This window comes from Oryctolagus cuniculus, chromosome 8 (assembly GCF_051225735.1).
Source record: "Oryctolagus cuniculus isolate XC-2025 breed Fujian yellow rabbit chromosome 8, ASM5122573v1, whole genome shotgun sequence".
Classification (NCBI taxonomy): Eukaryota; Metazoa; Chordata; class Mammalia; order Lagomorpha; family Leporidae; genus Oryctolagus; species Oryctolagus cuniculus.
Window position 1 is genome coordinate 148,278,824 of NC_142874.1, and position 26,726 is coordinate 148,305,549.

A 26,726-nucleotide genomic window follows, 5' to 3' on the forward strand; every position below is an offset into this window, starting at 1 on the left:
AGTACTCAGTGAATCAGGGACAGAAGGCTGTTCTCCAAGCCTGGTAACCACAAATCAACAGTACTCTGCAGTGATGAAAAATACAGACGTGTGCACCAGAACTGCCCCTCCTCCTGACAGTAAACACACATGTGTGCACCAGTACTGCCTCTCCTGACAGGAAACATGAGAAACACACACATGGGCACCAGCACTGCCTATCCTCCTTACAGGAAACATGGGAAACACACATGTGTGCCAGAACTGCCTCCCCTCCTGACAAGAAACATGAGAAACACACATATGTGCACCAGCACTGCCCCTCCTCCTGACAGGAAACATGGGAAACACACACATGGGCACTAGTACTGCCTCCCCGCCTGACAAGAAACATGGGAAACACACATGTGCACCAGAACTGCCTCCCGTTCTGACAGGAAACATGGGAAACACACACGTGTACACTGGTGCTACCTCCCCACAACAGGAAACATGAGAAACACACACGTGTACACTGGTGCTACCTCCCCACAACAGGAAACATGAGAAACACACACGTGTACACTGGTGCTACCTCCCCACGACAGGAAACATGAGAAACACACATGTGTGCACCAACACTGCCTCTCCTGACAGAGAACATGAGAAACACACACGTGTGCACCAGCACCACCTCTCCTCCTGACAGGAAACATGAGGAACACACATGTGTGCACCAACACTGCCTCTCCTGACAGAGAACATGAGAAACACACACATGTGCACCAGCACCACCTCTCCTCCTGACAGGAAACATGAGGAACACACATGTGTGCACCAACACTGCCTCCCCTCCTGACAGGAAACATGAGAAACACACACATGGGCACCAGTACTGCCTCCCCGCCTGACAGGAAACATGGGAAACACACATGTGCACCAGAACTGCCTCCCGTTCTGACAGGAAACATGAGAAACACACACGTGTGCACTTGTCACCAAAAAGGCCGAAAATGCACACCAAGTGCCCCATTCCCCTGTAACCAAGAAACACGCCAAGTGCTCCATCCTCCTGCAACCAAAAAACACGCCAAGTGCTCCATCCTCCTGTAACCAAGAAACACACCAAGCGCCCGTCTCAGTCTCCTGTAGCCAAGAAACCCGCCAAGTGCCCGTCTCAGTCTCCTGTAACCAAGCAACACACCAAGTGCTCCATCCTCCTGTAACCAAGAAACACGCCAAGTGCTCCATCCTCCTGTAACCAAGAAACACGCCAAGTGCCCGTCTCAGTCTCCTATAACCAAGCAACACACCAAGTGCTCCATCCTCCTGTAACCAAGAAACACACCAAGTGCTCCATCCTCCTGTAACCAAGAAACACGCCAAGCGCCCGTCTCTGTCTCTTGTAGCCAAGAAACACGCCAAGTGCCCGTCTCAGTCTCCTGTAGCCGAGAAATACAAGTGCCCGTCTCAGTCTCCTGTAGCCGAGAAATACAAGTGCCCGTCTCAGTCTTCGTAGCTGAGAAATACAAGTGCCCGTCTCAGTCTCCTGTAGCCAAGAAACACGCCAAGTGCCCATCTCAGTCTCCTGTAGCCGAGAAATACAAGTGCCCATCTCAGTCTCCGTAGCCGAGAAATACAAGTGCCTGTCTCAGTCTCCTGTAACCAAGCAACATGCCAAGTGCTCCATCCTCCTGTAGCCAAGAAACACGCCAAGGGCCCCATCTCAGACTCCTGTAGCCAGCATATACAAATTCAGTGGGATGCCACTTCGTATCCACAGATCCGATCGTGCCACGTGCCAGCAGGACAGAGAGCCGTGGATGCTGATGAAGTGTGGAATGACACAGCAACTCTAGAAGGCAGCTCGTCTTCTAACAGAGGTGGAACAGGGCACACAGGAGTCTGAGCCACCAAGAGGAATATTCACAGAGCCCGAGGCAACAGCGGGACTGGGAACAATTCGCCTGTTCTCGCGCGGAGCATGTAGGAAGAAGTCATGAGCATTCATGCAGTTGAAATCCCAAAAACCGAGCTCCGCTGTGAGCACAGTGCAGTTGTGTCTAAGTCGTGAGACAGAGATAGGCAGAGGGAGCCCTCAGCACACAAAGTCAGAACACAGGGCATCCCCAACCCCCCAGTCCTCCAACATCTCAAATTCCTGAGAGCTGACTCAATGGCACAGGTAGAAAATCCCATCCGCCAGGGCAAGCGACAGGCAGCAGTCAGGACACAGGTGCATGGACGGTACTGTAGCAAACTGCCCCAGGCCCTGTGCATAGGCTGCAAGTACAAAGTGAAGGACTTCGTGCTCAGGCCCGGGTGCCCTCCCCAAGCTGCCTCATTGTGTGCAGGGGAACTGCAAACCATCGCGAGAAAATGGAACTTAAACCGACTGCACACTCACACAGATTTTTTTCAAGTGTCTTCATTTTGTGCAAATATTCCAAAGTCTGGAAAAAAAAAAAAAAAAACCAAGGAGAGACAGAGAGAATCTTTCATCTGCTGGTTCACTCTCCAAATGGCTTCAATGGCCAGGGCCTGGCCAGGCCAAAGCCAAGAGCCAGGAGCTTCCTCCACGTCTCCCACACGGATGCAGGGACCCAAGCACTTGGGCCACCTTCCATTGCTTTCCCACATTCATCACGGGATCCAAAGTGGAGCTGCTGAGACGTGAACTGGTGCCCATCACCACAGCACAGGCCCTGGAATTCTTGTCCAAGCACTGGGGATAAGAGACCCTCAACCTGTACTTGTAAAACTAAGTAATATTTTGTTTAGGGGATAGAAATATCTTAATAAATCTAATTATTAAAAAGACAGAGACTCAAAGGGGGCACAGGCAGACTCAAATGAAACAGCAAAATTTCTATTCTGTTCTGTCATCATTTGTCAGATATTTTACATCTGCATGATATTTAAGAAAATAACTTTAAACAAAAACAAATGCTATAGCCACTAGGAAAATTATCTAACAAAATTTACAAGAGCCCCAAAATCACGGCCTCAGCAGCAGAGGAACAACCAAGTTTCCAGCATGGGACTTCCCTGATCACGTGCCAGAGAGCCTGGCTGTCACCAGAGCTGGTCTGAGCTGGTCTGAGCTGGTTTGAGCTGGTGGGGTCCAGGAGCAGCTGCCCACACTCTGTCTACTTCCGGCCTGCAGGAACGCCTTGAGAGAAGCCACTGTGGCAGGCTGGGTCTGGGAAGAGCCAAGCCTGTGTCACACAGAGCAGCTGGATGCACAAGCAGGTCTGCCACAGCCACGGCTCACAGGCTGCTTCTGAGAACACGCGTGTCCTTGCCCCTCATGATGTGGGCGGGTGGTCCTCACGCAGGGAACATCCACAGCCCGGCGCCCCTGGGGGCTGACAGGGAGGCTGTGGCCGAGCTGGGGGAGACACGTGGGTCTGATGAGACTTGGCAGTGTGCACTTGGGGTGCCGGCCTTCCTGCAGCCCCTGCCGCTGGCACACAAACCACCAGCTGCCACCCATGGCTTGCGCCTCTCACGGCCTGATGGGCGCTGCCCAGAGCCGACAGCTTACAATTGGTGTTAAAAAGGAAAATAAAAACATGGTTACCGCGTCCTGCTGTCAGGCCAGACATGCACACAAGGTGGACAGGCCCCGCTGGGGGTGGTCCTGGGACGGCCCAGCTTTCAGTCTAGCCGGGACAGGACGGTAACACGGTGTTGGAGCTGCTGAGTGCACTCACATTGGAGTGATTCTCCACGCACGGAGAGAGGCACCACACAGGCCTTCTCTTCACTGTGAATAAAACATCGCAAACAACACAGTGACACGCACATCCCCAGGATATGCAGGCTTCTGGCTCTCCACCAGGTCACCGACCGCCGTCACGCCCACACACGCTTGTGTAAAAATGCACTATTTTATTACAAAGCATTTCCCTGTCTTCTACTTTCACATCCAAAGTAAGGACACTGTCAATATTCAATCACACAAACCTCAAAAAGTTCATGAAAAAGCTAAATTAAAACCCAAGTTATTCTGATGCAGAAAACTTCTGCAATCTGTGCACGGTTTTCCATGCCACATGGTCCATGGAGGAAGGCTGCACCAGCTATGACTTTCCTTCCAGGACCCTGAGAGGACACAACATGCATTCATGTGGAGAATGGGAACCCTGCGGGGAAGCCCCCCACCTCGTCCTCGCCGGCTCTGATTCCTGCTCCCACCAGCCTGGCCACGAACAGAGCCTGGAAACTCCCTCAAGGGCAGGCTGCACACAGGATGCCATGATTCAGCCAGGGTAGTGGGAAGACTGAGAACGGCAGCATCAGGGAGACCGGAGTAAGAGCCCTGGCTGGGCCTCGCATGGCCTGGGAGCCACCGCTGGGGACAGAAACCACAGGGCACTCACTGGTCACCTCCTGGGCCATTTCCACTGGCGACCTGCTCCAACCAGCCCTCCCAGATTTCCTCAATGCTCAGGATAAGAGCAGGGGTTCCAGGATCAGCACACTGCAGGAGAGACCCACCCCCCACACAGCACCCTCAGGAGAGACCCACCCTCCACACACAGCACCCTCAGGAGAGACCCAACCCCCCCCCACACAGCACCCTCAGGAATACCCACCCCACACATCCAGCACCCTCAGGAGAGAACCACACCTCACACACAAAACCCTCAGGAGGGACCCACCCCATACACAGCACCCTCAGGAGAGACCCACCCCACACAGCACCCTCAGGAATACACCCTCAGGAATACCCCACACATACAGCACTCTTAGGAGAGACCCACACCATACACACAGCATCCCTCAGGAGAGACCCACCCCACATACATCAACCTCAGGTAAGACCTATACCACACACACAGCACCCTCAGGAGAGACCCACCTCCCCAACAGCACCCTCAGGAGAGACCCACCCCACATACATCAACCTCAGGTAAGACCTATACCACACACACAGCACCCTTAGGAGAGACCCACCTCCCCAACAGCACCCTCAGGTGAGACCTACACCACACACACAGCACCCTCAGGAGAGACCCACCTCCCCAACAGCACCCTCAGGAGAGACCCACCCTCTACACACAGCACCCTCAGGAGAGACCCACCCTCCACACACAGCACCCTCAGGAGAGACCCACCCTCCACACACAGCACCCTCAGGAGAGACCCACCCTCCACACACAGCACCCTCAGGAGAGACCCACCCTCTGCACACAGCACCCTCAGGAGAGACCCACCCTCCACACACAGCACCCTCAGGAGAGACCCACCCCCCTCACAGCACCCTCAGGAGAGACCCAACCCCCCCCCACACAGCACCCTCAGAAGAGACCCATACTACACACAAAGCACCCTCAGGAGAGACCCACCCCACACACAGCACCCTCAGGAAGGACCCACCCCACACAAACAGCACCCTCAGGAGAGACACGCCACATACAGCACCCTCAGGTGAGACCCACCCCACACATAGAGCACTCTTAGGAGAGACCCACACCATACACACAGCACCCCTCAGGAGGGACCTACCCCACACACACATAGCACCCTCAGGAGAGACCCACCCCACACAAAGCACCTTCAGGAGAGAACCAACCACCCCCACACAGCACCCTCAGGAGAGACCCACCCCACACATAGCACCCTCAGGAGAGTCCTATCCCACACATAGCACCCCTCAGGAGAGACCCACCCCACACATAGCACCCCTCAGGAGAGACCCGCCCCACATACAGCACCCTCAGGAGAGACCCACCCCACACATAGCACCCCTCAGGAGAGTCCTATCCCACACACAGCACCCCTCAGGAGAGACCCGCCCCACACACAGCACCATCAGGAAGTACCTCCACGACAAAGGCTGTGCAGGACGAGGGAACCAGTAACACATTCTCAGCCATGGTGCTTCCTGTGCTGTGAGTGGTGAAATCCTGTCTCTGATCCAGGGGTCTCCCTTCTTCTGCCAGCACCCCCACTCATAAGAGACCCCTTCATCAGCTTGTCGGAAAGCAGCAGCCCACCCAGCCCACCCCCAGGTTCAAGGCCGTCTTCTCAACCTCCTCCCCGCTGACTTCCCTAGTCTGTCCCTTGGGGAATAGCTGCACACTTGTGAGCATGCCATGGACAGAGCTGTGGCACCAGGGCCACCGCGCACTGCTGCTGGGTGACTGGCGCCTCCAGCTTTCCAGAGCTATCAGACTCACTGAACACAAAGCCTACTTCACATTAAAAGCAAAACCACAGTTAAAGAAGAGAACTTAGGAAACCATCTCAGGATCCTAAAGTAGAAGATTTATTAAATAACATAAAAAAGAGTGCCAGCACACAGGACAAAATGATGAATTACTCTAAAATTGAGAATACCTGTTAATCAAAGCACACCATTAAGAAAATGAAATTCAGTCATGGAGTGGGACTAAATCATGCAATCAAAGATGGATGCCCATAATCTACAAACCAACCCCGCATAAATTTAATAGGAGCCAAGAAGGAATGCAATTCATTAGAAATTGGGCAGAACATTTTAATAAGCACCTTGAAAATGAGTCAACCATCAAATATATAAAATATTTAACTGCATTCGTCATCGGAGAATAAAAATCGACAGTATAACTGAATACCAACACACACTCCCCAGAAAAACTGAACTAAGAGAAAATGCTGAGAATCACTAAAAAGTGGAGAAACAGGGTCACACATGGCTGGCAGAGCGTGTGTCAGCAGCACCACGTGGGAAATTCCAAACCCAGCCAGATACCCCGCAGAGATGCGCACACAGCAAAGTCCGAGGAAGGACTGCCTCACAACAGCCAAACCACTAACTGACCAAATATCCACCAGAAAGAGACTGGATAAATGCACTGTGGCAAAATCAGAGACTGGATAAATGCACTGTGGCAAAATCACCCTGTGGAAGCCCACACGGTGGTGATGCTGATCGTCTGAAGTCAGAGCAGTGGGGTGGGCGTCAGGCACGGCAGTTAGGATGCCACTGGGACACCCGCATGGCGACTGAGTCCCAGATCCACTCTCCACTCTGGCTTCCTGCTAAGGCTACCCCGGGGGGCAGCAGATGACGGCTGAAGTAGCTCGCTCCCTGACACCCATGAGGGAAGCCTCAGCTGAGTTCTGGGCTCCTGGTTTCCGCCTGGCTCAGTCCTAGCTGTTGTGAGCATTTGAGGAGTGAATCAGAGGATGGAAGATCTCTGTCTCTCTCATTCTGTTTTTCAAATAAATGAAAATAAATAAAACTCGAAAATAAATAAAATGAATACAACAAAAAATCCACAGACAAGTGCTGAAGTGGAAAAACCAACATGGGAGAATGTTCCTGGACACCAGCCTCAGCCCAGGAAGGCAAGTCTGCGCAACATCCAAAGTCAAATGAATGTAACGCACGACAGCAGAGCAGAGGCCAGCACAACACATGCCCAGCTCGGCAGTCGCAAAGAGCGTTCGACAGACGTCAAACCCTCCTGTTCAACACACTCAGCAGACCCGAATGTCAACCCAAGGGGCAGTTCTAGAAATCCAGAGCTAACACCACAGCCCACGGCGAGAGACGAAACCCTTCTGCCAAAAGTGGGGAAGCAGGCAAGGACACCCACTATCTCCATTGCTGTTCCACGTTGTGCTGGAGGTTCTAGCCAGGAATACAGGCAAGAAAAGGGGAGGTGATGTGATCTTTAAAGATCATCCCAAGAAACTGATTTTCTAAAATTCCAGAATAAATTCAGTAAGGTTGTAGAATACAGGATAAACACACAAAAATAATTGTATTCTATACAGTTGCAACAGTCTGAAATTAAGAAAATAACTCCATTTATAATATTGTCTAAAAGAGTACTTAGCAACAAACTTAACTAAAGGATAAGTACCTGGCTCCTGCCATCGGATCAGCGTGGTGTGCCGGCTGCAGCGCGCCGGCCGCGCCGGCCATTGGAGGGTGAACCAATGGCAAAGGAAGACCTTTCTCTCTGTCTCTCTCTCTCTCACTGTCCACTCTGCCTGTCGAAAGGAAGAAAGGAAGAAAGGAAGAAAGGAAGAAAGGAAGAAAGGAAGGAAGGAAGGAAGGAAGGAAGGAAGGAAGGAAGGAAGAGAAGAGAAGAGAAGAGAAGAGAAGAGAAGAGAAGAGAAGAGAAGAGAAGAGAAGAGAAGAGAAGAGAAGAGAAGAGAAGAGAAGAGAAGAGAAGAGAAGAGAAGAGAAGAGAAGAGAAGAGAAGAGAAGAGAAGAGAAACAAAACGAAACCAGGGCCAATGTCATGGTGCAGTGGGGAAGGCTACCGCCTGAGATGCTGGCGTCCCATACAGGCACAAGTTTGTGTCCCGGCTGCTCCACTTCCAATCCAGCTCCTTGCTAAGGCCTGGGAAAGGCAATGGAAGATGGCCCAAGTACCTGGGCCCCTGCCACCCATGTGGGAGACCCAGATGAAGCTCTTGGCTCCTGGCTTTGGCCTGGCTTAGCCCTGGCCATTATGGCCATCTGGGCAATGAACCAGTGGACGGAAGATCTCCCTCTCCCTATAACTCTGACTTTCCAATAAATAAAAAAGACACTAAAAAAAAAAGGCAGCAAGAAGCTAATAGCATGAAAACTACATACACATCATTGGAAACAGCTGCAAACCCAACTAGCAGGAAACACAGCTCATACGCCTTGAGTCAAAGACCTGATAAAGACAGGAATGGACCCACAGTGTAAACGCTGTCTGTCACTCTGACCTTGCCTCTTTCCAGAAGCTGTTCAGTTTTCAAAGAGAGCAAAACTGAAATTCTCAACAAGTTTCAAGGCTTCTTATGATTCTCTTCAAAGTACCCCAAATCACAGTGAGCTACACCTCACACAAGTAAGGATGGGCAGAATCAAAAAGTCAGGTAATAAAGAGTTGGGGAGTGGGAGTGGAGAAGAGCCCCGCACCCTCTGGCAGGAAGGCAGCCTGCAAACCCCTCCTGGTAAACAGTGGCCCAGAGCGCGGGACTCCACCCCTGCATCTACAAGGCCAATGACAGGGCCTGTGCACAGAACCCTACACAGTCCACAGCAGAATGCTTCGAAATGGCAACGCTGCACAGCCACAAACCCCATCAAGTGACGATCGGGAAGTTACTGGTCTGTTCCTACAACTAACTTACTACACTGGAAGACACCCCACGGAGTGCAGTAAGCCCGGCACAAAGGCACACACGCCGAGCAACTGTGTCCCCAGGAAATCCCCGCTTCCAGGAGAACATGCGGACAAGGAGCTCTCCTCCACGCACGACAAACCTCCCCACTTCAAGGCCCTCCTCAGAAGCCCCCCAGACACACGCCAGCCCTGCTCCCAGACACGGCCCAGGTCTGCCTCCCGGCTGCCCACCCAGAACAAGCCCACACATGGAGCTGAGTGCAAATTTTCAGGAAAAGCGAAAGTGAGCCGCACTGTCACTTCCTTCCCTTTCATCCCCGATACCCAGTGCCACGGCCGATGCGGTGCTGCACCACCCATGTGTCCCCGCCCTCCTCAGGGGGTCTGTGTCTCCATCCTTGCCCATGTGTCCTGTGGCTGGCCTCCACCTGAGCTCACGGCCATCCAGTGAGGGGAGCCTGCCCCTCTGCCCCACCCCCTGCTCCGAGCAGGCCTGGGCTTCCTGCTGCAGCATCTGCGGCCTCCTCCACCCTCTGGCTCATTCACACTCGGGACAGAAGACAGCGTCCAAGCCCGCCAGCCACTCCCGAAGCTGCCCATTAAAATCACGCAGGTCCAGCAGGAATTTATTAAAATGCAAGAAAGGCTTCAGGGAGTTAACATAGCCTTTCCCTGTGCTGACCACCCCTTCACACAGAGCCAAAGGCACGGAGGCAGAGGCAGCTCTGAGCGACCACTGCCCCCCCAGCTGTTCAACACACATGTGGTCACATGGGGGAGAAACAACTGGCACCATCCATACACGCATGGCCAGCAGTTCAGCGCCTGCTTCAGTGGGTAAAGACTGCTCCCTCCAGCTGCCCCCTGAGGGGGAAGGGGGCTTTGTGTGAGGTTCATTCACTCGAGGACATCTGCTGATTACTCAGCAGCAGCCATGTCCAGGCCTCAGGCTGGGATCAGGGCCCAGGTCTGCAATCCTGCAGGGCAGCAGGCGGCACAAGGAGAGCTCAGAAGGACCGGCGCTCACTCGATGGCACTGAGTGCTGGCGGTGAAGCCAGTAGCAAAACGAAGGCCAGCCCCTGCATGTGGCTGCTGCTGGGCCAGGCGGCTAAGACTGGCTGGAGAGAACCTTCTGAGTCAGGCCTGGATGTGCTGGGGGACCAGCCTTGAGAGTATTGGGAGAGCATTCCTGGAGCGGAGTTCCCAGATAGCTCTCCCATGGCAGCAGGCACAGAGGCTGGAGAGGAAGTGTCGCCAGCGCATTAAAACAACTGTGGAGAAGAGCAGGGTGCTGGCTTGGGTGGAGGGGGCAGTGCGGCTGGTGAGTGCCAGCACCAGAACCGTGAGGAATCAGTGTGCACTGCCCATGCCCCTGGTGCATCCCTGAGGGCAAGCCCCATAGACCTGCACAGACAGCAAGCAGGTACGCCGCTGCTTGGAGCACCTGTGTTCACCCTCAGATTAGCTGAGCTGGGGCACTCCCACTTCCCAGTGGATCTGAGGGACCCCCACAGGTACCAGGCCACAGTTTGTAGGCGGTGTGCTCCAGGCGTTCATGCATGCCGAGGCTGACCCACTGCACTGGCAGCAACAGCACAGGCCTGGGTTCTATGGACCATTGCCAACCTTGGTTTTACTCTTTTTCACTATGTTGAAAATGGCAATCCTATCTGTCATGTTCTAGAATTCAGCTGAAAGACGAAATTGTATCCAAGTCCATGGTAAAAATGAAATGTCTAAGATGAAAACTACAGGTGGACAGGGCCTGCGCACCTTCAACCTCGGCCACCGGGGCTCCAAGGTGTGCTGGCCCTGCATGCCCTTTCCGGCCCTGTCTGCAGCAGGAATCTGGACTCACGTAGGGAAGGGAGGCAGGGCCTGGAGACCTGGGAAAGCACAGAACAGATCCTTCCCGGAGTCTCAGGGGACCCAGCCCAGCAGCCGCCAGGGCATCCCCCTGGGAGACCCACTTGGAATTCCAGCCACTCAACTCAGACTCAGTGGCCAGCCTGATCCCTCTCGGGAATGGGGCCTGGAAGTGCTGAGTCCACCACAAACCAGACTGCGGAAGAACCAGGGGAAGCGGTGACATGAATGATGATGAAGGAGCAGGGAGGGTGGGGAGCGGGGATGGGGACCTGCACCTTGAGGCCATGAGAACCCCCAGGACCCAGTGCCAGCACCACCCTGTCTCAGTGAATGACAGGAACCCCCTGCGGCAGAAGGAAGCATGGCCTTTCCCTACACCTCCAAGAAGATCAGCAGTGACTGAGGGCAGGGGTGGGGAAAATTAAATCAGAATGAGAGCAGCAAACTGATTGGTTTGTGTTGATGTTCTGTTGTTGGCAAAGAAGGGTTTTTAACAAGCTTCTAATGTATTAAAAAGATAGAGTTGAAACTCAAATGGCATCTGAGGAACAAAAAGCATTTGGATCATAAATCTATGCAATGATTCTGATTTCAAAATCGAACAGGGACCGTCACTGTGGCGTAGCTGCTGCCTCCAACACAAGCATCTCATGTGGGCGCCGGTTCGAGTCCCGGCTGCTCCACCTCCGATCCAGCTCCCTGCTAAGGGGCCTGGGAAAGCAGCTGAAGATGGCCCAAGTGCTTGGGGTAGCTCCAGGCTCCTGGTTCAGCCTGGCCCAGCCCCCGCCATTGCAGCCATCTGGGGAGTGAATCAGAGGCTGGAAGATCTCTCTGTCTCTCCTCTCTCTTTAACTCTGACTTTCAAATAAACAAATACATATATCTTTTAAAAAATATTAAAATAAACATCCTAATGTAGTTACATGGAAATGAGTAAAGACCCAACCATGCAACTCAAACACAAAAGGATGGAAAGGAGAAGGAACGAACTGAGCTCGGCGAGTTCCCTCAACGAGTGACGGTGCCTACCTCCCACCAGCTGCCAACCCTGGAATCAGAGATCCAAAGGAGCAAAAGTGAAGCACACAGGGCAGGGGGAGTGAGCCCTGTTTCCCTGGAAACCACAGCTGCACACACACAGGACCTCTGCGACGGTTCACGGCCAGATATATATTCTGAGTAAGTCATTAAGTCCACGAAAAGAGGGAAGTTGTCCATGTACTCTTTCTTAAACATTTATTTATTTATTTTGAAAGGCAGAGTTACAGAGAGAGGGAGGGAGAAACAGAGAGAGCAAGAAAGAAAAGTCTTCCATCCGATGGTTCACTCCCCAAATGGCTGCAACAGCTGGAGCTGTGCCAATCCGAAGCCAGGAGCCAGGAGCTTCTTCTGGGTCTCCCACGAGGGTGCAGGGGCCCAAGCACTTGGGCCATCTTCTACTGCTTTCCCAGGTCATAGCAGAGAGCTGGATCGGAAGTGAAGCAGCCGGGACTAGAACCAGCACCTACATGGGATGCTGGTGTTGCAGGATGCAGCTTTACCCTGTCCACACACTCTGTATTACCCGAAGATCGGACGTCACTGCCGGCAGTGAGAGACGAGAGTACGTGCTGAGGTGTGCCCACATGGCAGTGGGCTGCAAAGCTGCCCAGAACACCCTAAGAACCTCACCAGGAAGGGGGCTGCCTTAATGCATGGCTTAAATTGGCTGCACAGCTGTCACTGGGACATCAGGCACAGAAGCTCACGTCCTCAGAGCACACCGGCGGCAAACACACAGGCACTGCAAACGTGTGTGGAAGTGGAAAACAGACTTACTTTGGTGCGAAGAACTCTGAAATCCATGCATATGGGGAGGGGGTGTCCACAGCTCATGCAGAAGATGTGTTGGGAAAAACTGGACTTCAAAAGTTTGTGCACCAAAATAAACCTAGCCTTTCACCCCACTTTCCACAAACTTCTTTTCTTGTCTTTTTATTTTAATTTTAATTAATTTGTAACAGATTCAATATGATTTGTAGATACAAATCTAAGAACACAATGATATTCCCTTCCTCCCTCCCTCATCCTTCCTTCTACCCATCATTTTTATTGAGATAATGTATTTTAAATTTACATTGCAGTAAAAAAGCCTTAATAATTCACTGAATAAGAAGTTTAATAAGTAAAAAGCAAAAAGTGTCTAGTTTAGTGTTTGTATAGACAATGGTTATAAACTATAATTGAATGGAAAAATGACCACTTCACCCATGTTTTTTCTTAATATAATGTATAATTATTTGCATATGAAATCTCCATAAAATGATTTGTGTGCACAAAGTGTTGAGAAGAAATGGCTTAAAGTCTAAAGGAACTTAATTATTATCTTGTAACCACACACGAAATATTTAATTTTATGTTGTTAGTGATTCTATTTCACTGAGATAAGACAGAAATCATGAATGTCTAATGCATACTTCTTAAAGTACTTTCATCTAAATCAGGACGTAGAAAACTGTGGGGTGTGAACCCAAGTGTCAGTCATGGCCATCCACACACTTGTCCTCTGTGGTTAAAAAGCTAATTTTCTCCCCTTAGGACACACTGCCTGTAGAATTTCTTAGATGAGACTATTACAACTTGCAATTCAATTTTCACAATTTTTACAAGCTCTGAATTAGTTAAATACATGGTACTTTCACAAATAATTTTTTTAAATAAAAATTTACTTCCTAACTTTCAGAACCAAAAAACTACAAGCCTTTACTTCCAAAAGCTGTAAGAATTCTCACCCCACACTCAGAAGTCCTCCTGACACAAGCACCGTTACCATAAGAGCTGAATGCTGTCACTTCTGGCACAATGAAATGAGACGGCCTGGAACACACTCTCCCACCTCCAGTAAACAGACTGACAGCCCCAAACCACAACAGAGGTCTCCAACCACCAAGCAAAGACTGGCTCTGCACACACAGTCGGCACCCCCTCCTGTCACCCAGAAAGGGGACGCCCTCCGGTACAGCAGGTGACACCGCTGCTTCCTGCAAGAACAAGGAAACAGTCGACCTCTCCTGGGGAGGACAGGACACGGAAAACAAACTGGATTCGCAGGTTTAATAAAGAAAGTTGGGTAACACATTCTGAGAAGTCAGTGGGCATTCCCAAACCCTGCCCAGAAGAAAATGACTCAACACCCAACCAACGGAGCAACAGAACCCACACATTCTAGAGTCTTCTTGGAAGGTGACTGGATGACACACAGGCACTTGGGAGCTGTGGCATTTCTCTCCCTGCACCACCCTTCTTCTCCAAGCAACTCTGATCTACTCACACCTACCTTGAGGGAAGCAAATCTGTCACAAAATAAATTAGGTTCCTACAGACAGAATTTCTGTCTTCTGACCTGGAACAAACACTAAAAATGGTTTGTAAACTTCCTTTTACTTCGAGTGAGATGAAATACCCAAGGGCAACCTATTCTCATGCTTGTCCAAGCACACAAGGAACACCAATAACATTGTTCCATGTTCTGCATAAGGACTGCAGTGACCACCAAAGCAGGTCTACACATCCAATCATGCACACTAACTGTGCTGCCCATGAAACAGAAACAGCCGGAACCAAAGGGAGGCCACACTGGGCACCCACACTGAACCCTGCTGCCCATCAAACAGTAACAGCCGGAACCAAAGTAAGGCCACACTAGGCACCCACATTGATCTGTGCTGTCCATGAAACAGCCGGAACCAAAGCAAGGCCACACTGGGCACCCACACTGAACCCTGCTGCCCATCAAACAGTAACAGCCGGAACCAAATTGAAGCCACACTGATCACCACACTGAACCCTGCTGTCCATGAAACAGCCGGAACCAAAGTGAGGCCACACTGGTCACCCACACTGAACCCTGCTGTCCATGAAATGGAAACAGCCGGAACCAAAGGGAGGCCACACTGGGCACCCACACTGAACCCTGCTGCCCATCAAACAGTAACAGCCGGAACCAAAGTAAGGCCACACTAGGCACCCACATTGATCTGTGCTGTTCATGAAACAGCCGGAACCAAAGCAAGGCCACACTGGTCACCCACACGGAACCCTGCTGTCCATGAAACAGTAACAGCCGGAACCAAAGTGAAGCCACACTGGTCACCCACACTGAACCCTGTCCATGAAATGGAAACAGCTGGAACCAAATCGAGGCCACACTGGTCACCTGCCATGACTGCGCTGTCCCTACAACCCTCCACCTCACCTCTCCTGATTGTGCGAGGCCTCCTGGGTGTGGGGGCTACACACAGTACCCTGACCTCCCTCCCCAGGTGCCTCGTGGGTACATTCCATCCAGGCAAGACAACCAGCAAATGCCTCTGAGGCAGCCAAACGTCCCCTGAGGACCGGCCCCTCCTAGGGCAGCAATGCTGACAGAATGGGCAAGGGGAAGGTCAGCCCTCCAGGTCCTGACACACGCGCCCTTGCTGGGTGGCAGCAACGTGAATGAGGAGACTGTAGAGGCAGGCAGCGGGGACCTCTACCAGCTCTCTCCTCCCCTGAACCCACACAAACGAGGGTGATTTACAGTAATAGTAATGAATTTACAGTAACAGTAATAAACTCCAACACTCCAGGAGTGTACCACATGGTTGGTAAGAACAGAGCTGTCACCCAGACCCAGAGCCCAGAACCCCAGTGGGGATGGGTCTGGGCATACAGGGACCAGGCCACAGGCCCTGGAGGAAGAAGGGCTTCTGGCAAATTCCACCAAGCAAAACTCAGAAGACAATACTGTTCCCTGCATCTTAACCCCTTCCCAAGAACCTCCACAGAAACACAGAGACATACAGGGAGAAATGTAGGGACACGGGCAGCACGGGGACTGCGTCAGAGAACACGGGGGTCTTCATCACCGACCACATCCCTGACCTTGAAAACAAAGAAAGCAAGTGGAAACCAAGGCAAGCAGACAAAAAGGAAACACATAGAACTGCACGACAGACGTCAGGAGAATCCAGCCAGAACAAAACCCAGCTCATGGACAGCAGCACACCTGACACATGTCAGATGGAGGAGGGCAGAGGAAGACCCACAGACCACGCGGGACGAGACCATGGCACAGCCACAGGCGTGGTGGCGTGACTTGGGAGGATGAAGAGTTGTGCTGTCCCACAGGGCGTCTGCTCATCACAGCTGGCGCCATCAGGGTGGAAGCCAGGCAGGGTGCAGAGCACCTGTCCCACTGGGAGAAGCCTATGGCAAAGAACAATCTGGTCCAGATGTCGACCATGGCAACTGTTCACTCTGCATCTTCACCGGTCCACAGAAACTCCCCCTTCCCAACAAAGCCACCCTGTGCAGCAGGTGCAAGGGCACCCTACAGGCACGGGAGGGGCTCAGGCACCCAGGGGACCCTGCAGCAGTGGGCAGTGCTGTGGGGCCTCGGGACAGGGACAGAGGGCAGCCCCACCTCAGGTCAGGTTTGCAGCAGACTCTGGGTGCTGCTCCTAGAAACCTGTTCTGTTCTTTTGAATCTTGCAATATTCACACTGTCCCAAGATACAACACACAGCACGGCTCCTGCTATAGCCAGAACTCGAGCTCCAGGAAGCAGTGCAGGAACTGGGGCAGCAGAGGCTGGGGTGGGGTCTCTCATGTCTCTGTCTCCTGCCCCTGACTGATGGGGGTGGCCCAAATGATAAATGGTCTGGGGATAAGGGGTGGGGGGCGAGTCATGAGGTGTCGCTCCCCCTCTTCGTGGAGGAACGACACTAAACCCTGCCTAGGCTTCCTATCCGAGTCACGGCACCATTATCTCGCTCCCCGTCTTCGTGGAGGAACGACACAGGACCCTGCGCTGTTCTTTTGTCTGCTCGGCCCTTCCCGGGTTTGCTGCTGGTTCTTCCCGGGTTGGCTACCGCCCTTCCACCTCCGTGGAAGGGCGGTTCCCCCTGCCACATTCCCCACTTCCGCGGGGGAGCGGCACACCGCCGGCCGGCTCTCTCGGGGGCTGCACAGGTGTTCCTTCAGATAGATGTTCCTCGTGCATGTTGTCTCTCTCCTCCTTTATAGCCCTCTTCCACCAATCCCAACTCTGCTACCCACACGCCGAGTACGCTGCTCTCCTCCAATCAGGAGTAGGTCCTACAGTTTATTGGTTGAACTGGAGGCAGCTGTGTAGAAGCTGTTTCCCTTCTCAGCGCCATATTGTGGGAGAGCAGATGCATAGAATAAGTCTTAATTCCAGTAACTTAGTCTAGTCCGAGTTGCTCCCAGTTGCTCCCCACAGATCCCCCTTTCTTTTTATTTTTTGGCGTTGATACACGCCTGTCTTCGGTGCCCCGCGGCACACACTCTGCTCTGCTTGCTGGAGTTGCCCACAGGTGCTTACAAGCCCTACCAATCAGGCAAACCGAATCCGGGTCCTCTCTTCGCCATGTTGTGAGGAGGTTTTTAGGCGCTGATGCGTGCCTGTGTTCGGTGCCCTGCAGCGCATGCTCTGCTCTGCTAGAACTGCCTGCAGGTGCTTACAAGCCCTATCAATCAGGCAAACCGAATCCAAGCCTTCTCATTGCTGTATTGTGGGGAGACTTATTGGTGTTGATAACGTGCCTGTCTTCAGTGACCTGCAGCCGCCCACAGGTGCTTATCGTCTTCCTAATCAGGCAGACTGAATCCAAGCTCTCTCATTGCTGTGTTGTGGGGAGGCCTTATTTTTCTCTATTTCTCTATCTCCGGGCATTCCTATTTCTCCTATTTTACTTCTATCTACCAGCATTCCTATTTCTCTCATTTTACTTCTAAACTTCTGTTTCTCTTATCCCAGCGGCTTCCCGGTGCCCGCCCCGAGGCTGCTTCTCGGCACCTCGCCCCACAGCGGCTTTTCGGCTCTGCGCGGCTTCCCGGCGCCTGCCCTGTGGTGGCTTCCCACACACTCCGCGGTCTCTGCGCCCTTCACGCCCGCACCACGGCTTTCGCGCTAGCCCCGCGTTCCCTATGTATTCACGCCCCGTGCTCTCTCTGCACACGGCGGCTTCCGCGAATCACACAGCCTAGCTCACGTTTCCGCCACCGGTATTCAGTCTAAGTTCCCCGGGCTAACCTGGCGAATTCAACCTAGCTCACGTCTGTGCCTTTCGGTTTGGCTTCCCGTCTTTTGCTCACCGGGCTAATCTGATGGATTCCAACCTGGCCCACATCTCCGCCTCTGGTTCCAGATTTTCGCCCCTTGTTCCCCGGGCTGACTTGAAGAATCCCAAGATAGCTTACGTCTCCGCTTCAGCCTGCACCCGCAGCTTCATTTTCCCTAACATTTTTCTCTACCCGGTATGTTTCCTAACTTTTCTTCCAACAATATTCCCCTCTCATTTCTCCTGGCTTCTCCCCACAGTCCGTATCCAAGTCTAAGTTTCTTCTAGGTTTCACTTTCACTTTCAACCCTAACGTCCAATCCTAACTTCTTTCCTACAGTCCGTATCCGAGTCTATGCCTAGGCTTTTGATAGCTTCTTCCGGCCCCTTTTCCATCCGGCTTTTCCCTAGGCTCTTTGCTAGTCTCTCTCTCCGGTATTTTCCCACTTCTTCCTGCTTCTTCCCTCCTGGGTTTCCTATCCGAGTCACGGCACCATTATGTCGCTCCCCCTCTTCGTGGAGGAACAACACAAGACCCTGCCTAGGCTTCCTATCCGAGTCACGGCACCATTATGTCGCTCCCCCTCTTCGTGGAGGAACGACACTAAACCCTGCCTAAGCTTCCTATCCGAGTCACAGCACCATTATGTCGCTCCCCGTCTTCGTGGAGGAACGACACAGGACCCTGCACTGTTCTTTCGTCTGCTCGGCCCTTCCCAGGTTTGCTGCTGGTTCTTCCCGGGGTGGCTACCGTCCTTCCACCTCCGTGGAAGGGCGGTTCCCCCTGCCACATTCCCCACTTCCACGGGGGAGCGGCACACCGCCGGCCGGTTCTCTCGGGGGCTGCACAGGTGTTCCTTCAGATAGATGTTCCTGGTGCATGTTGTCTCTCTCCTCCTTTATAGTCCTCTTCCACCAATCCCAACTCTGCTACCCACACGCCAAGTACGCTGCTCTCCTCCAATCAGGAGCAGGTCCTGCCGTTTATTGGTTGAACTGGAGGCAGCTGTGTAGAAGCTGTTTCCTCCTCTCCCAGCGCCATATTGTGGGAGAGCAGATGCATAGAATAAGTCTTAATTCCAGTAACTTAGTCTAGTCCGAGTTGCTCCCAGTTGCTCCCCACAATGGGGAAGTCAGGGCCCCCAGTGCATGGCAGCGGAAGCCGAGTGGGAAGTCAAGCTGCCTAGCCACGAAGAGCTCCCCAGTCTCCTTCACCAAACGGTACAGGTCTTGACCCTTGGGACTGCTGGCCAAGGGTAGAAGGCATGTGAAGCAGGCATGGGGAACCCAGCCCAAGGGCTCCAGCGTGGCATGTGCTGCTCATGCACCAGCCATGGGCTTAGATGCAATGATGATGGCAGCACGCACCTGGCTCCCTGCAGGTGCTGGCCGCACTGGTGCCCACAGGCAGTGCGCAGGACACGGGCGCAGGCCCTGGAGCACGACTGCCGAGGCTGGGAAAGATGCATGCTGTGAGGAGTCCTGGGAGCACCTCTGGGCTCAAGGGCGCTTAACTGCACAAGGAGCAGCTGCACCTTACAGAGGAGCTACCACTGTAATCTGACAATCTGGGAAGGTGGGCGGCAGCTGTGGACTTCGGGGCTGTGTCCACTGGCAGCTGACCAGCACTTCTAATGCCTTTGGGGCTGCAAATGACCCCTTCCCCAAGTGGAAAGCAAAAGCAACACTCTGTGGCAATGACAACACTTTTCCCAAGCTCCATGGCAGCCAGCGGCCAGCAAGCCCCCCCCCCAGCTGCTTCCCGGCAGCACCCCCAGGAGGGGGCTCTGTGCAGGGGCCTCTGGGGTCTGCTGTCCAGAGGGGCTGAACCCTTCGTCCAGCTCTCTCAGAAGTCTGGAAGAGGCATGATCTCCTGGTTCTCAAGTCCCTTTCTGCTTAAATAAGGCAGAAAGACAAACACGTTGTGGGGAGCAATCCGGATTGGACTAAGTTACTGGAATTAAGACTTATTCTATGCATCTGCTCTCCCACAATATGGCGCTGGGAGAGAAGTAAACAGCTTCCGCACAGCTGCCTCCAGTTCAACCAATAAACTGTAGGACTTGCTCCTGATTGGAGGAGAGCAGCGTACTTGGCGTGTGGGCAGCCGAGTTGGGATTGGCGGAGGAGGACTATAAAGGAGGAGAGAGACGGCATGCACCGGGAACATCTAAGGGGAACATCTGAGGGAACACCTGTGCAGCCCCCGAGAGAACCGGCCGGCGGTGTGCCGCTCCCCTGCGGAAGTGGGGAATGTGGCCAGGGGGAACTGCCCTTCCACGGAGGTGGAAGGGATAGTAGCCAACCCGGGAAGAACCAGCAGCAAACCCGGGGAGGGCCGAGCAGACGAAAGAACAGCGCAGGGTCCTGTGTTGCTCCTCCATGAAGAGGGGGAGCGACATAATGGTGCCGTGACTCGGATATGAAGCCTAGGCAGGGCTTAGTGTCGTTCCTCCACGAAGAGGGGGAGCGACATAATGGTGCCGTGACTCGGATTAGGAAACCTGACTCGGATAGGAAACTTAGGACGGATATGAAACTTAGGAGGGAAGAAACGGGAAGAACTGGGAAAATATCGGAGAGAGAGACTAGCAAACAGCCTAGGGAAAATATCGGAGAGAGAGACTAGCAAACAGCCTAGGGAAAAGCCGGACGAAAAAGGTGCCGGAAGAAGCTATTGAAAGCCTAGGCATAGACTCAGATACGGACTACGGGGGGAAGCTGGGAGAAATCTCTAAGGTCGAAAGCGAAAGTGAAAGCTAGAACAAACAGACTCGGACGCGGACTGTGGGGAGAGGCCAGGAGAAATGAGGGAGGAATATTGTTGGAAGAAAACTTAGGGAAACATACCGGGTAGAGAAAAGTGTTAGGGAAATTGAAGCCGCCGGGGGCAGGCCGAGGCTGAAACGAAAGCCACTTTGGGATTCTCAAGTTAGCCCAGGAATAGGGGGCGAAAAGTTGAAACCAGAAGCTGAAACGTAAGCCAGATTGGGATCCGTCTGATTAGCCCGGGGAGCAAAGGACGGGAAGCCAAACCGTGGGGCGGAGACGTAAGCTGGGTTGAATTCGCCAGGCTAGCCCGGGGAACTTAGATTGAATGCTAGTGGCGGACATGTAAGCTACGCTGTGTGACTCGCGGAAGCCGCCGCGTGCAGAGAGAGCACGGGGCGTGAATAGATAGGGAACGGGGCTGGCGCAAGGCCGTGGTTCAGACGCGAAAGGGTTAAGTGAGAGACTGCGGAGTGTGCGCGCAAAGCGGGCTGAAGCGGCTCAGCCGGAAAGCCGCGGAGAAATAGCCTCGGGGCGGAGCCTGCCAGCAGGGCGAGGCACCGGGAAGCTGCGGGGATAAGAGAAACAGAAGTTTAGAAGTAAAGTGAGAGAAATAGGAATGCTGGAAGATAGAAGTAAAATGGGAGAAATAGGAATGCCCGGAGATAGAGAAATAGAGAAATAGAAAGGCCTCCCCTCAACATGGCAATGAGAGAGCTTGGATTCGGTCTGCCTGATTAAGTGAGGCGATGAGCACCTGCGGGCAGCTAGCAGCTTATGCGCCGCAGGTCACCGAAGACAGGCACGAATTAACATCAGTAAAGTCTCCCCCACAATACGGCAATGAGAAGGCTTGGATTCGGTTTGCCTGATTGTTAGGGCTTGTAAGCACCTGCAGGCAGAGCAGAGCATGCGCTGCGGGGCACCGAACACAGGCACGCATCAGCGCCTAAAAACCTCCTCACAACATGGCGAAGAGAGGACCCGGATTCGGTTTGCCTGATAGGACTTGTAAGAACCTGTGGCAACTTTAGCAAGTAGAGCAGAGTGTGTGCCGCGGGACACCGAAGACAGGCGCGTATCAACGCCAAAAAATAAAAAGAAAGGGGGATCTGTGGGGAGCAATCCGGATTGGACCAAGTTACTGGAATTAAGACTTATTCTATGCATCTGCTCTCCCACAATATGGCGCTGGGAGAGAAGTAAACAGCTTCCGCACAGCTGCCTCCAGTTCAACCAATAAACTGTAGGACTTGCTCCTGATTGGAGGAGAGCAGCGTACTCGGCGTGTGGGCAGCCGAGTTGGGATTGGCGGAGGAGGACTATAAAGGAGGAGAGAGACGGCATGCACCGGGAACATCTAAGGGGAACATCTAAGGGGAACATCTGAGGGAACACCTGTGCAGCCCCCGAGAGAACCGGCCGGCGGTGTGCCGCTCCCCTGCGGAAGTGGGGAATGTGGCCAGGGGGAACTGCCCTTCCACGGAGGTGGAAGGGATAGTAGCCAACCCGGGAAGAACCAGCAGCAAACCCGGGGAGGGCCGAGCAGACGAAAGAACAGCGCAGGGTCCTGTGTTGCCCCTCCACGAAGAGGGGGAGCGACACACGTGACTGCTCGGGCCAGCTCCAGGACGGGCAGGAGCAAGGGAGGTGGTGATGGCTGGGGGGGGGGGGGTGGCAAGCTTGCCCTTTGCCTCTCGAGGTCTCCACAAACCTCCTCAAGTCTCACAAAGCAGCACCACTTTCTGGGATTCCTGAGAGCAGAACGTCCAAGGCAGCCACCGCGTGACACAAGGGAGGCAGGAGACTGGAGCCACGGCCAGAGGCCACGGGAGCCACATGGGTGGGGCCCCCTGACATCTGCACAGTTTTCATGGACTTGGATCTCTTGTAGAGTAAGGCTTAAGGTCACATTAAACTCTGTCCCAGCTGTCCTTGCACAAATCCAGTGAGACGCACTTGCCTGATTTGCTGACTGGCAGTGGGGTAAGTGGTCACCACATGCCCCTAAACACACAGAGAGAGTGTGGGGGCTGTGAGTGCTGGGGAGCCCTGGGCTTCAGCCATGGCAGTGCGAGGGACACCACCGTCAGCATGACCTCTGGCCCACGAAGCCAGGAGTTAACAGCACGGAGAGGGCGGAAACTCAATCCTGTCCCTAAGAGAGAGTTGTTACAAAAGAATCAGCTCCACCCTTGCCATCCGCTGTCCAGCACAGAGCTGAGCAGTGGAGCTGCCCATCCTGGACTCGAACCCCCATAGCAGCAGCTAAGCAAACCGTGGCTGTTTGCAAAGTCAGTCACCTTGGGTGCTGGGTAGCAGTGATGAAATGCTGACTCATACAGATGCTGTCCTGTGAAGCCCTGTCCCTGCTGACCCTGAGTCAGCCCCATGGGCGGGGACCTGCACCCCTCAGTGTGGCAGCACACCAGGCCAGGGCTCCGTGGACGTCACTCTCTCGCCACAGCAAACACCCCTCAGGGACGCAGGCCAAACTGAACACTCCATGCCGCGTTGCCTCCTTGGAGCCCTGGCCAACAGCAGGGCACCTGCAGCTGCTGGCCACCACCAGGCCTCCCTGAGTTTCCTGATGATCCCCGCAGGTTCTCGCCCACCACACTCTGCTTCTGGGTGGTTCATGCACACAGCTCTGAGTAGCAATATCCCAGGGAGCCCCAGGACCCTTCCCCAGTGCAAGCCCATGTCCCTCGGGAAACCCACCCCCAACCCTCTCGCGTCAGCCCCTGCAGCGGGGGGGACTAGAGGGAGGAACCGTGCAGGACAGAGGAGATAGCAGGAGCACACAGTACCTGAGCCGTCCCCATTATGGCAGCCGGGCGCAGGCCGAGGGCAGTCACCAGAGGCTGGGGTGACACCGCGCAGAGCTATGGCTGTGCCTCAGATGGTGGGAAGGCCTAAGACAAGGAGCAGACAGAAATGGGGAGAACATGATCAGGAGCCAAGCACCATGCACCAGGGAAAGACACAGCATCAACTGAGTCAGCTGAGAACCACATCGTGGCAAGTGCCAGGGAGGCCCAAGGGAGAAGCCCAGACAGACAGCATTGGGTGTTGTTAAGGAAGTCCCCCGGGCCAGTGACTGGTGACTGTGAACCAGGAGGCCTACACCAACAGCATTGGGTGTTGCTAAGGAAGTTCCTGGCATGTGGTACACCTGCATTCAGTGTGACTGTGAACCAAGAGGCCTACACCAACAGCATCAGGTGTTGTTAAGGTAGTCATGGCCGGCGCCATGGCTCAATAGGCTAATCCTCTACCTTGCAGCACCGGCACACTGGGTTCTAGTCCTGGTTGGGGCTCCGGATTCTGTCCTGGTTGCCCCTCTTCCAGGCCAGCTCTCTGCTGTGGCCCTAGAGTGCAGTGTAGGATGGCCCAAGTGCTTGGGCCCTTCACCCCATGGGAGATCAGGAGAAGCACCTGGCTCCTGCCTTCGGATCAGTGTGGTGCACTGGCCATGGTGGCCATTGGAGGGTGAACCAACAGCAAAAGGAAGACCTTTCTCTCTCTCTCTCTCTCTCTCACTGTCCACTCTGCCTGTCAAAAAAAAAAAAAAAAGGTAGTCTCTGGGCCAGCACAACTGTGCACCAGGAAGCCTACACCAGCAGCATTGGGTGTTGTGAAGGAAGTCCCCAGGTCAGTGTAACTGTGAACCAGGGAGGCCTACACTGACAGCATCAGGTGTTGTTAAGGAAGTTCCTGGCATGTGGTACACCTGCATTCAGCTCAATTGTGAATCAAGGAAGCCTACACCGACAGCATTGGGTGTTGTGAAAGAAGTCCCCAGGCCAGCATGACTGTGAACCAGAAGGCCTACACCAACAGCATTAGGTGTTGTTAAGGAAGTTCCTGGCATGTGATACACCTGCATTCAGCTCAATTGTGAATCAAGGGGGCCTACACCAATAGCATCAGGTGTTGTTGAGGAAGTCCTCAGCATGTGGTACACCTGCATTCAGTATGATTGTGAACCAGGGAGGCCTATACCGAAAGCATCAGGTGTTGTTAAGGAAGTTACCGGCAAGTGGTACACCTGCATTCAGCTTGATTGTGAACCAGGAGGCCTGCACCAACAGCATTGGGTGCTGTTAAGGAAGTTCCTGGCATGTGGTACACCTGCATTCAGTATAATTGTGAACCAGGGAGGTCTACTCCAACAGCATTGGGTGTTGTTAAAGAAGTCCCTGGGCCAGCACAACTGTGAACCAGGAGGCCTACACTGACAGCATTGGGTGTTGTGAAGGAAGTCCCCGGGTCAGTGTGACTGTGAACCAGAGAGGCCTACACTGACAGCATTGGGTGTTGTGAAGGAAATTCTCAGGTTAATGCGACTGTGAACCAGGGAGGCCTACACCGACAGCATCGTATTTTATTAAGGAAGTTCCCGGGTTAGCATGATTGTGAACCAGGAGGCCTACACCAACAGCATTGGGTGTTGTTAAGGAAGTCCCTGGGTCAGTGCGACTGTGAACCAGAGAGGCCTACAGTGACAGCATCAGGTGTTGTTAAGGAAGTCCCTGGAATATGGTACACCTGCATTCAGCTCAACCTGTGAACCAGGGAGGCCTACACTGACAGTACTGGGTGTTGTGAAGGAAATTCCCAGGTTAATGTGACTGTGAACCAGGAGGCCTACACCAACAGCATTGGGTGTTGGTACACTTGTGTACAGTGGGTATAGTTGTGGAAACACCTCCAAACCTCTAAAACAGGACTTGAAATGGTAATGGTATAAAAAACTCCAGGAAATTAAACCAAAGAGAACAGTAAAACCACACTGTGATTTAGAAGTTGGTATCCTTCTGCCACTTGATGACAGAATCAGCATCTGTAAATTCAGACTGTCTCTGCAGAGAACCAGGCAGACCCCATGAAGGACACAAAGGAGCAGTTCCTACAAGTATTAATAACCGATGCTTTCCTTCCCAGGGAAAACCTGCTATCCACTCAGGTAACAAGGAGTATGGGTATACTATGAAATTCTGTCTTCTCACTGCATACTAACACAGGAAATCACTCTCCCCACAACGACCCAGACGAAGCTGAGTCGGAGGAAACTTGCTGGTCACGTGGCACTGAGCTGGCCCCATCAGCATTACCCTCCACATGCTCTGTGTGGCCCTCAGGAACTGGGATCACATCCGTGGGTCTCATGACACTCAGGGGCACTGCTTTGCGTCCATCTTCTGAAAACAGCCACCAACACCTCCAACCACATGTGCCTTTGATGAAGGTCACCAAATGCCAAGCAACAAGGAGGGAAAGCAGCTGTTGCTTCCTCTGACAAGCACCTCTGGTAAGTGATACACAACAGTGAATGAAGTGGAAAGTCAACCCCTGGCTCGCTCCCAGGAGACACAGGTCTGTGGTGGGAGTCATGCGGGCACGCTCGCTCCCAGGCACACACCCTGGGAGCTCTGCCTTCAGAACAGACAGCTGCCTGCTGACCAAACCCCTCACATTCTGGACGACGCTTCTCCTCGCCAGTACATGGACCACTGGATGCACTGACGAGTCGTAACTGGCCCTATGAGACCCTCATGCTTGGGCTTTGGGGCAGCTCCCGGTTTTCCTGGTTGTTAAGAGTTCTGCATGTTTCTGTAGGATCCTTGTGAGTTTCTGGAAGACAGAAGCCCATAAGTAGAGCACGCTCGCCCCACATGCTGCCAAAGGTCCTGTTCCAATGCACAGGTGCAAGTTACCAACCTTTTTGGTTTGGCTTCTGGGGGAAAATAAGTTTCTGGCCATTTCCACGGAGTTTAGATCTTCTAATAAGGCTTTTGAGCAACTGCATTCCTGTGTAATTTGCCTCTTCCTCACTTTTCCTTTGGGGGTAGATTTTTCAGTCACCACCTAAAATCCTGTTGAGTGTACCAGACCACTCTTTTCTCCACTGCA

At 53.2% G+C, this 26,726-nt stretch overlaps 1 protein-coding gene across 3 annotated transcripts in view; it reads right to left on the minus strand.

Moving 5' to 3' along the window:
• Nucleotides 1–26,726, minus strand: part of DLGAP2 (DLG associated protein 2) — a 571,440-nt gene that overhangs the window by 450,739 nt on the left and 93,975 nt on the right. Inside the window, exon 2 of one of the 3 annotated variants that reach the window (XM_070047250.2) lies at nt 23,621–23,725. The exons of 1 other annotated variant lie outside the window; for it this stretch is intronic. In XM_070047250.2, the coding sequence (XP_069903351.2) occupies nt 23,621–23,635 (15 nt within the window). In that variant the 5' untranslated portion in view covers nt 23,636–23,725. Of the gene's footprint in view, nt 1–23,620; nt 23,726–26,726 lie in introns of those variants that run through there. One more of the 3 variants, XM_089302832.1, reaches the window with a different exon arrangement.